Below are 12,301 nucleotides of genomic sequence, written 5' to 3' on the forward strand. Positions count from 1 at the left end.
TGTAGTAAAGGTAGGGAGCTATAAGATATTCTTGAAGGGGGTAGGAACGTGAAAAGAAGATAAACTGGATGACAGTATTCTGGACGCACTGAACGGAGAAGGAGACTAGTCAAGTAGAGACCATTAACCATGTCACCACTGCAGTATTCCAAAGTGAGTAACTGGAGGTATGAGACAGCAGGATGACAATGGCTATGAAAGGTTACTGCACTACAAAAATCAACATTACTTTATGAGGAGAAAGTTTAGCTTTAGACAATGAGTTCAATACAGCAGTCCAACAGTAAATGTCTTGTAGATGACTGAAGACAGAAGTGAAGGGTTAAAGTAGAAAAAAATTCTAGGCAGTCAGTTAGACTAAATAGCTATATCTTGCTTTAAGCAACCAAGGTACATTACTGACTTTTTAAACAAAAGTTAATGTGCAATTGTTTGCTTAAAATTTTTTTTCTTAAAGCATTTTAAATATTTAATTTATGAATGTGTTTAGAAACACTATTATATTAGATCAAGGTAAACTTGTACCTTATTCAAGACTCAGCTCTCATTTATTATGTTATTGATATCTATATTTTTATTCTATAGCAAAGAAGCATAAAAGAACAATCACAACAGAAAGGTCTGTGCTGTGTCATGACAGGGCATGGGAAAAGCCTTGAAACTGGAAGCCACAGTTCCTTTCCCCAGACTGAACACCCTAATAGCTTTTATCCCATCTTATATATTCCAAGTTTCTATAAAATATCTAAATTCAAAATAAAACAATAAGTTCTGAGAACAATTGCCTGGGATCTCACAGTAAGCTAGCATAATGCAACAAAGTCATTCATGGGTGAATGATGCACTTAAAGTAATGTAGGAGTGCACAACTTCACTGATGAGTTCGCATTCCATGTTGCAATTAAACTTTCACAAACCACACCTTGGCAAGTTTTGATAATACATACACTGAAAAGTCTATTAAAGCACTTCTCCCTTTTCCAGCTGCATATCTATGTGAGGCCAGATTTTCTTCATATACTTCAACCAAAACATCTCACAACCCAGTGAATGCAGAAGCACATATGAAAAACAACTGACTTCATCTAAAGAGATTTACAAAAATGTAAAAACAATGTCATTCTTCTTGCTAAATGTATTTTGTTTGGAAAACTTTTTCATAAATATGTTAATGTATGGCTTTATTATCGTTTTAATGAATTTAATTTCTAATTTGGTAAATATCAATAGATATAATCCATAGAAACAAAACTTCCTCAAGGTCCTCAATAATTTTTAAGAACAGAAAGGGGTCCAGGGATGAGAACAGCAGATCAGGGAACAGAAAAACTCACAACACTTAAGATTCACCTCCCTTTGTCCCATGTTTTGGGTAGGAGGGTAAGTTTGAGAGAGAAATTGTACGCAGATTGCTGGTGGGAATTGTGTCGTCATTACAACGTATAACTAACAATATCCTTATAGTGCTTTTGTACCACCCACCCAGCCCCCTTACCCCAAAATAGGCTGAAAGATACCTTCCTAGTTTGGAACTAATTTTTTGTTCCAGTTGTCTTTTCTTGGTTTTCCTTTCAAGAAGCTCCTTCTTCTTTTGTCTAAGTTCATTATCTTTGTGTTCTAGATGTTTGTTTGTCTCACGTAAGGCAATCAACCCTGATTCTACTGCTTGCAATTTTCTATTAATTTCCTATGGAATATGCAATATTGTTAGTATATTTAAAAAACAGGCTAACGTATTATAACTCCAGTTAATATTCTTTATTAATACTCAAAATAACCAATCTTTAACTTAGATATAAAAGACATAACACCGTACATTCTCTGACATAAATCATACCAATGTTTTCTTAAGTCAGTCTCCCAAGGCAATAAGAAATAAAAGCAAAAATAAACAAATGGGACTTAAACTTACAAGCTTTTGCACATGAAAGGAAACCAAAAACAAAATGAAAAGACAACCTACGGACTAGGGGAAAATATCTGCAAAGGATGCAACTGACAAAAGCTTCATTTCCAAAATATACAAACAGCTCATATAACTCAAAAATAATCCAATCAAAAATTGGGCAGAAGACCTAGATAGGTATTCTCCAAAGAAGATAAACAGATGGCCAATAGGCACATGAAAAGATGTTCAACATTGCTAATTATTAGAGAACTGCAAAGTGAAACCACAACGAGGTACCACCACATACCAGTCAGAATGGTCATCAAAAATGCTGGAGAGGGTGTGGAGAAAAGGGAACCCTCCTACACTGTTGGTGGGAATGTAACTTGGTGCAGCCACCATGGAAAACAGTATGGAGGTTCTTCAAAAAACTAAAAACAGAGTTACATATGATCCAGCAATCCCACTCCTGGGCATATATCCAGACAAAACTATAGAAAAATACATGCACCCCAGTGTTCATAGGAGCACTATTTACAATGGCCAAGACATGGCAACAACCTAAATGTCCATCAACAGATGAATGGATAAGGAAGATGTGGTGCATACATACAATGGAACACTACTCAGCCATAAAAAAGAACAAAATAACACCATTTGCAGCAACATGGATGGACCTAGAGATTATAAGTGAAGTCAGAAAGAGAAAGATAAATACTATATATCACTTATATGTGGAATCTAAAATATGACACAAAGTTACTTACAAAACACACTCATAGACATAGAGAACAGATATGTGATTGCCAAGGGAAAGGGGGAGGCAGGGGATGGATGGATTGGGAGTTTGGGATTAACAGATGCAAACTATTATAGATAGAATGTATGAACAACAAGGTCCTACTATATAGCACAGGGAACTATATTCAATATCCTGTAATAAACCACAATGGAAAAGAATATGAAAAAGTATATATCTATAACTGAATCACTTTGCTATACCCCAGAAACTAATGCAACATTGTAAATCAACTGTACTTCAATTAAAAAAAAGTTTTTTTAAATGACCAACCTTTAGCTGTTCTTCTAAGTGTCGTCTTTGCTCTAGATCCACAGTGACTGTGAGAAACTGGGCTACTTTTAGGGATGTGTTACTAGAAATAACTTGGTTTGAATAAAAAGAAGTTTTCACCACAAACTTTTCTTCTGCTGTATAAATTTGTTTTAATCGGGTTTCTTGTATTACCTATGATGTAAAATACGCATTCAGTGCACATCTAAGAATAATTATGACATATTTTTAAAAGGACTAACGAATTAAAAATACAGATCTCATGAATTTTAGAAGATCAAAATATACTAGGATATACTTTATTTTTTTAAAAATGTACCCAACATCTCTAAAAAGGTGAGTGATAAAATTCAGGTAATTATTTGGGAAAACACCACTAAGGAAGAGAGAACTGGGAGAAAACCAAAACAACCACCAAAGTTGGCTATACTTCTACTTCACTATACAATCTCTCCCAAGTAAGTGTACTTTTGGGACTTTATCTACAGAAGAGATACCAGGAGTCAACTTCCCTGTAGACTGAACTGTGTTATCTCAACTAACACATTTACTCTCCCCTCCCCTCAGTTATATTGTTCAAAGATACATAATCTTATATTTAATTCCTGTATATTTGGGGAATACTTAATGCACACACTTTTCAAGGACTTCAAAGACTTTGCATTTTTTGGAGATCTTTTCTCTCAAGAATTTATTTAAGGAGTTTCATAAACTAATGCACATTCTAAACACCCTAACATTGGATCTGTTACTGTTATTTATAAAGAATAGGCTGCTGTAGTTTTTTCCAATCTCTAAAGGTTTACTACCAGTATTCTTGTGGCTTCTCTCTAGAAGTTTAAGTGAAGAGATAAGACATATTTAAGCATACTTAGTTTAATAGGGTATAAACTGGCATCCACAAATGCTGAATAATTTGAAATGAAGGGAAAGCCTAGATGAGGTTAGCCTACCCACATTTCATGAAAATAAGTTTTAATCAAATTGAAACTGACAGAGATGGTGGGAGTGCTCTCAGCAAAAAGAACATTGTTAAGCTAAGGAGGTCAGCAGACAATTGAACCAGAGACCAGCCTTGGAAATTAATGAGAACAACTGCATAAATAGAGTATAATCATTTACAGAATCTAAAAATGTCAGGACTTGATAATAAAGCAAAACTTACACTAAAGAATGTTATTTTTATTCTAAGGAAGAAATATAGCCATTATTTGTCATTAGGTAGACATGAAACATTAAGACTGAATTTCCTCAATGAAGGCTTGTATCTTCTGAAAGATGGCTAAGACAATGTCAAGGGCTTTATTAGGTGTCTGACTTTGCTTTACTATATACAATGTTATTTTTCTAGTACAGACAGTAGAGTTAAAGCTCTCTAGATGACTTAACCAAAATGTTAAAAAGTGCATAAAAATCAACTTGAAGCACTGTTCAAAAAGTGAAAGGATTTTCCAAGTGCAGTACTGCTCCTTTCTGCCCCAAAGTAAAGCTATGAAAGCCCTTACCAAATTTTCTATAGTCTTTCTGCAATACTAAAGAATACCTACTATCCTAAGCTTCAGAGATAGCACCCTACCTACCTCTGAAGTTATGACAGAAATTGGATTGGTCTATGTATATAGTCTTGTCCTCTTTTTTTAAACCCCATCTATGAAGACCAAAGAGAGAGGTACACCCACATGGAGAGTTGTATTTTTGGTTTCCCCAAATGGTCACCATAATATAATTTTTAATCAAAGACACAGGCAACTTACCATAAGTAATAATGGCTTGTCTGTGCAAAATGGGATAGTAATGAGCCCCCATTTCTATCTTCTGTTAATGAGGTATATAGAGGCCCCGAAATTACAAATGAATATCCTAGGGATACTTGTAGAATGGTTGTTAAAAAATTTAAAACACATTCTCTAATAAGTTCACTATTATAAATAGCAGTTAGGTCTGTAATTGGGTCCTACAAGCAGTATTAATATGGCAACTTGGTATTAAGGAAAAATCTTTTCTAGAGGAGACTTCTTCCCTGTTTCTCCCTTTGATAAAAGCAATGAAGGTGGTTTGGAGTCTTAGAGATTACTTGTAAGGAGAAGAAAACTCCAAGCATTAGCAGAATATAGGAACTTAGAGTTTATGTAGCTGTACTAGACAGGAAAATGAAATCCTATTAAGGGGTGGTCATTCACATGAGATAATCTTAAATGGAAACTTTAAGGGGAGGGCTTACCAAAGCAGTTACATATCCTAGCCTACCATCCTAAAGTATAATTTGTCTGAAAAACATAATACAAGAATTTAAATGACTAAACCGTTAATGTTTGAACAAATGTTTGTCAAGCAAGGCAGAATCACATAAGAGAGCCACGTGTCTCTTCAGGTTTTAACTACCCTACATGTATTATTTATTTACTCTAGGTCAGCGGTCCCCAACCTTTTTGGCACCAGCGATCAGTTTCGTGGAAGACAGTTTTTCACAGACCTGGGCTGGGTGGGTGGGGGGGATGATTCAGGCAGTAATGCAAGTGATGGGGAAAAATGGGGAGCAGCAGATGAAGCTTCGCTCGGTTGCCCACCGCTCACCTCCTGCTGTGTGTGCAGCCTGGGGGTCGGGGGCCCCTGCTCTAGGTAACTCCACACCACTCCTGTCGTCAAGTATTAGTCAACATTCACTGTCCTATGTCATATTAAAAATGGAAAATACCAAGATAATTTCTGTATGGTTAGAAACAATGGCATGTTTCTCTAAATTACAAGTTTTCCTTGACTTTAAGCTAAGAAGTTTTAACAAAACTACATTTTTGGTACTGATTCAGTACTTTCTTACCTGTTCAATTCTTTCTCTGGTTCTTTCAGTTCCTACAGGAACTTCATGAATGTGATACTGGCAGCAGAGGTAACTCATGACAGGATCAGGTGCATCAAATAACTCTCGCAAATAAGAGAAAAATCCATATTGTCTGAAAGGAAAAGCAACTATTAGGTTTTTCTTCTTAAAATATCATTTAAAAAAAAATCCTAGTTGACATGTGGTGACTAAACAATAAATAACAAATAAATTAACAATGGTACAGAAAGTATTTTCTTTGTATAGTTTAGCCACTTAATATTAAGTAATTAATATTCAGATTTATTTCCTTGTCCAAAAAGTTTAATATTTATAATTACAAACCATTAATCTCTTCTTTTGTTGCTTCTACCATTGCTTTTATACAGAATTAAGACTTTATTTACTTATAGCTGTTTTATAATTGCAGTTTTTCCATTTGATCCTTCTGGAAATTATGTTTATATTATGAAGTGATGATTTACCCTTTTATTTTCCCAATAACTAACCAACTATTTTAGTAGCTTTTACTAAGTAGTCCAATATTATTCCACTGATTTAAAAAATCACCATCATATACTAACTGATACCATGGTCTGTTCCTGGGCCTAGATTTTTCCTTATTTTAGACTTAGGAAGAGATCCTAAAAGGGAATAATTCAGCCTATAAGAAACATATTTATGTGACAAAGAAATAATTAAAATATATTTGAGAGAAATGATTATTCAATATTCAAAGTAACAGCTTAGTTCTAATAATATTTTCAAGACTTACTTGAGTTCATTCAATGGTCGTGAAGGTGCTTTGTCTGCATATGAACTCTTAGGAGCAATAACAGCATTCACTCTTAATTTTTTATGGTCACGAACCTTAATATAAGGAAAAGAAAATATTACCTTAATTACCATATACTCAATCAAAAGAATTTTTAAAGTTATGGTATTCTTATTGGCATTCATGGGATGATCAGAAATTTGAACACTGACTAGCTATTTAATGGTACTTATAAGAAAATTTTTTAGTGTGATGATATTGTAGCTATGTGTTTTCACAAAGAGTACATTTCTTTTGTTATTTCCACCGATAAATTCTATCAAACAGATAAGGAAGCAGTAATACCAAAAACCTTTTCAGAACAAAAAGGAAGGGACAAGTCATTTTATGATTCCAGTATAATCCTGACAAAAGTATTACAATATCCCTCATGAACACATATACAAAAATCCTTAACAAAATATTAGTAAACAGAATCCAGCAATATACGTGACCAAGTAGAATTTATCCCAGGGATGTGAGATTGGTTGATTTTGAATGCTACATCAATCCAAGTTATTGTATTATCAGAATAAAGTACAAAAGCCATATGATTTTCAGCAAACTAGGAATAGAAAGAAATTTCCTCCACATGGTAAAGGGCATCTATGATAAGTATACAGCAGACATAATACTTAATTGTGGAATATTGAGTGCTTTCCCCTTAAGCCTGGGAATAAGCAGGGGTATCAAATCACACCACTTCTTTTCAACATTGTCCTAGAGGTACTAGACAATGTAGTGAAGCACAATAAAGAGGTAAAAGATTAAAAAGGAACAAGTAAAAAGATCTACTTGCAAGGGTATGATTTTCTACACAGAAAGTCCTGTGGAATCTATAAAGCAACTACTAGAATTCAGGAAGTGAATTCAATAGTGTCACAAGATACACATCAAATGAAAATATATCAAATTATATCTATGTACTAGCAGTTAACAACTGAAAAATGAATTTGAGAAATCCATTTCTAAGAGTGTCAAAAATTCATAAAATACTTAGGAACACATTTAACAAAAGATGTGCAAGACATAAAACACAAAAAAATAAAACACTGCTGAGAGACAAGATGGGATGGTGGAATGGAGGAATTTCATGGTGGCACAGATTAGCAATGTTCAAACTACTTTCACAGTCTAGAATGCTGTGACTACTTTCACAGCACTCTACACTTGAACAAATTAGTAAATAAATTGATGATAAGGGGGAGAAGGAGGTGTTTTTCACTGCTACAGTAGGAAATTACAGATATGCAAAGGAGAAAGAGTAGAAGGTACCCTGTTGTGTTCGACTGTAATTGGAAGCATCAGTGTGAATTCATGGTGCCCTTATGCACTCTTGTTCTCCAGATAAATATAGAAATAAGGGTTTGCATGCAAGGGCTAAGAAGCAATGAGACACTAGCAGCAATGCACACATCTAACACACAGATCTTGGTTTCTAAAAACTAGGGTTCTTTGGGGAAAAGGCTGATTGTAAGGCCCAGACACAGCAAGGTAAAGGTATAAGTGAACACCTTGCTCTCCCCAAAAGTAAGTACTGCTCAAAATATGTTGGTAAAGGCTTCCCTGGTGGTGCAGTGGTTGAGAGTCCACCTTCCGATGCAGGGAACACGGGTTCGTGCCCCAGTCCGGGAAGATCCCACATGCAGCGGAGTGGCTAGGCCCAGGAGCCATGGCCGCTGAGCCTGTGTGTCCGGAGCCTGTGCTCCGCAATGGGAGAGGCCACAACAGTGAGAGGCCCGTGTACCGCAAAAAAAAAAAAATGTTGGTAAAATAACGTACAGCGGTCAAGCTGAAGGTCTCACTGGCCAAATGTGGGACAATTTGAGCATTAAAATAAATAATGATAGTAATGGATTAAAATCCATAAAACAAAATTCTATGAATTTTATATGATATAATGACTAAATAAATGGAAAAGAAAGAGCTCTTCCTTATAGAATACCAACTAATAAATATCGAAAGAATGATGAGAATCATTAATGGTTCTTAAACCTACTAGGCAGTTACATGAGCAACAGGATATTTTTAAAGGCTCAAAGTATTTCCTCACACATAATTACCAACAGAAAAATAGTTTTACTGTAATGCTTGTTTTGAGGACAAATTTATTCCAAGCAATTTATATATTAGGGGACAACTTAAACATTATGTGATTCTCACATTTGCTTAGGTACAATTATATCCATAACAAATATAAGCTTTTCTCTAGGTGAATGCAAAAAATTGCACCCAACTGAATGGAGCTGCGTAGGAATAGACGTAATTTGTGCACAAACACACAGACACACACACATCCCTCTCAAACATCTACCAGCTGCCTGAGTTCACTACATATTATGAGCCACCCCTCAACCACATCTGGTGTTACAACTTGCCATCCAATTTCAGGTAAGTGCTTTATAATTGTTTTACCTACTACATAATTCACATACGGAACCCTTCCAATGCCTACTTCCACAAGCCAACTTCAGGTCTTTCAATAAGGCACAGGGTTGTAACATACAGTACAGGGAATATAGTCAATATTTCATACTAATTTTGTACATTGTGTAATCCATAAAACATCAAATTACTATGCTGTACACCTGAAACTTATAAGTCAACCATACTTCAATAAACAAATAAAAAAGAAAAAGCACATTTATTGTATCTGCATATTTCTTAATAATTTAACATATGTAAAGCTGTGCTTCCCCCCCCCCCACACCATAGCCCCCGTGGGTTTTTATTATACAATTCTGCAGTACAGTAATTTTTAGGAATTATATATTGCTTATAGCAAAACCACCTGTACTTTGCTATGGAGAAATAATAAAGCAGGAGAAGACAAGACGGAGTAGAAGGATGTGAGCTCACCCCCTCTTATGGAAACACCAAAATCACAACTAACTACCTCTGGCAAAAAAATGCTGGAACCTACCAAAAAAGATACCCTGTATGCAAAGACAAAGAAGAAGCCACAATGAGATGGTAGGAGCAGTGCAATGGCGATAAAATCAAATCCCATACATGCTGGGTGGGCGACCCACAAACTGGAAAATAATTATACTACAGAAGTTCTCCCACAGGAGTAAAAGTTCTGAGCCCCACGTCAGGCTCCCCAGCCTGGGGGTCTGGCAACAGGAGGAGGAGCCCCCAGAGAATGTGGCTTTGAAGGCCAGCGGGATTTGATTGCAGGAATTCCACAGCACTGGGAACTCCATTCTTGGAGGGCACACACAGGGCCTTGCATGCACCAGGACCCAGGTAAAAAAGCAATGACCTCATAAGAAACTTACCTGCTAGTATTGAAGGGTCTCCTGTGGAGGTTGGGGGGGGGGGGGTCTGTGGCTCACTGTGCGGACGAGGACACTGGTGATGGTAGTTCTGGGGAGTACTCATTGGCATGAGCCCTCTTGGAGGCTGCCATTTTCTCATCAAGATCTGGCTCCACCCAACAGCCTGTAGGCTCCAGTGCTGGGATGCCTCAGGCCAAACAAACAACAGGGTGCGAACACAGCCCCATCAATCAGCAGACCAGCTGCCTAAAGCCTTCCTGAGTAAACAGCTGCCTGATAAACACACCCCTTGACACAGCCCTGCCCACCACAGGGGCAAGAGCCAGCTCTACCCACCAGTGGGCAGGTACCAGTCCCTCCCACCAGGAAGCCTGCACAAGCCTCTTAGACAGCCTCATCCACCAGGGGGCAGATGGCAGAAGCAAGAAGAACTATAAGCCTGCAGCCTGCAGAATGGAAACTGTAATCACAGAAAGTTAGGCAAAATGAGACAGCACAGGAATATGTTCCAGATGAAGGAACAAGATAAAACCCCAGAAGAACAACTAAGTAAAGTAGAGATAGGCAATCTACCTGAAAAAGAGTTCAGAGTAATGACAATAAAGACGACCCAAGATCTTGGAAAAAGAATGGAGGCACAGATCAAGAAGACACAAGAAATGTTTAACAAAGACCTAGAAGAACTAAACAACAAACAGAGATGAACAATACAATAACTGAAATGAAAAATACACTAGAAGGAATCAATAGCAGAGTAACTGCGGCAGAACTGGTAAGTGAGCTGGAAGACAGAATGGTGGAAATCACTGCTGTGGAACAGAATAAAGAAAAAAGAATGAAAAGAAATGAGGACAGTCTACAAGACCTCTGGGGCAACATTAAACACACCAACAGTCACATTATAGGGGTCGCAGAAGGAGGAGAGAGATGGAAAGGACCTGAGAAAATATTAGAAGAGATAATGGCTGAAAACTTCCCTAATATGTGAAAGGAAACAGTCACCCAAGTCCAGGAAGCACAGAGGAAGCAGAGTCCCAGGCAGGATAAACCCAAGAAGGAACATGCCAAGATACATGGTATCAAAATGACAAAAATTAAAGACAAAAAATATTAAAAACAATAAGGGAAAAGTAACAAATAATGTACAAGGGAACTCCCATAAGGTTATCAGCTAACTTCTCAGCAGAAACTCTGCAGGCCAGAAGGCAGTGATGAAAAGGAAGAATATACAACCGAGGATACTCTACCCAGCAAGGCTCTCATTCAGATTCGACGGAGAAATCAAAAGCTTTCCAGACAAGAAAAGGCTAAGAGAATTCAGCACCATCAGACCAGCTTTGCAACAAATGCTAAAGGAACTTCTCTAGGTGGAAAAGAAAAGGCCACAACTAGAAACAAGAAAATTATGAATGGAAAAGCTCACTGGTAAAGGCAAACATACAGTAAAGGTAGGAAATCATCTGCTAAACAAATATGATATCAAAACCAGCAATTATGAGGAGAGCACAAAGGCAGGATATTGGAAATGCATTTTAAATTAAAAGATCAGCAACTGAAAACAATCTTGTTTATATATAGAATGCTATACCAAAACCTCATGGTAACTGCACACTGAAAATCTACAATAGATACACATGCAGAAAAGAATAAGGAATCCAAACACAACACTACAGTTAGTCATCAAATCACAAGAGAAAAAAAGAGGAAGGGAAGAAAAAACACGTACAAAAACAAATCCAAAACAATTAACAAAATGGCAATAAGAAGCTACAGTCATCAAAACAGTATGGTACTGGCACAAAAACAGAAATACAGATCAATGGAACAGGATAGAAAGCCCAGAAATAAACCCACACACATATGGTCAATGAATCTACAACAAAGGAGGCAAGACTATACAATGGAGAAAAGAGAGTCTCTTCAATAAATGGTGCTGGGAAAACTGGACAGCTACACATGAAAAAATGAAATTAGAACATTCTTTAACAAGATACATATAAATAAACTCAAAATGGATTAAAGACCTAAATATAAGACCAGATACTATAAAACTCTTAGAGGAAAATATAGGCAGATCACTCTTTGACATAAATCGCAGCAATATCTTTTTCAAGCTGTCTCCTAGAGTAATGGAAATAAAAACAAAAATAAGCATGGGACCTAATCAAACTCAAAAGCTTTTGCACAGCAAACGAAACCATAAACAAAATGAAAAGATAACCCACAGAACGGGAGAAAATATTTGCAAACAAAGAGATTAACAAGGGATTAATTTCCAAAATTTACAAACAGCTCATGCGGCTCAATATCAAAAAAACAAACAACCCAATCAAAAAATGGGCAGAAGACCTAAATAGACATTTCTCCAAAGAAGATTTGCATTTAGAAACTAAAATGAAATATCACCTCAAAAAAAAAAAAAAAAAAA

The 12,301-nt window shown here is 36.4% G+C and overlaps 1 protein-coding gene across 3 annotated transcripts in view; it reads right to left on the reverse strand.

Moving 5' to 3' along the window:
• Positions 1 to 12,301, reverse strand: part of SMC5 (structural maintenance of chromosomes 5) — a 96,345-nt gene that overhangs the window by 23,854 nt on the left and 60,190 nt on the right. For all 3 annotated transcript variants that reach the window (XM_024738957.1, XM_024738956.1, XM_024738955.1), the window contains exons 12-15: positions 6,554 to 6,648; positions 5,779 to 5,911; positions 2,961 to 3,134; positions 1,518 to 1,687 (exon numbers count right to left, since the gene is read on the reverse strand). In XM_024738957.1, the coding sequence (XP_024594725.1) occupies positions 1,518 to 1,687; positions 2,961 to 3,134; positions 5,779 to 5,911; positions 6,554 to 6,648 (572 nt within the window). The remainder of the gene's footprint in view (positions 1 to 1,517; positions 1,688 to 2,960; positions 3,135 to 5,778; positions 5,912 to 6,553; positions 6,649 to 12,301) is intronic.

The sequence above is a fragment of the Neophocaena asiaeorientalis genome, unplaced genomic scaffold, assembly GCF_003031525.2.
Source record: "Neophocaena asiaeorientalis asiaeorientalis breed wild unplaced genomic scaffold, Neophocaena_asiaeorientalis_V1.1 scaffold249, whole genome shotgun sequence".
Taxonomy (NCBI): Eukaryota; Metazoa; Chordata; class Mammalia; order Artiodactyla; family Phocoenidae; genus Neophocaena; species Neophocaena asiaeorientalis.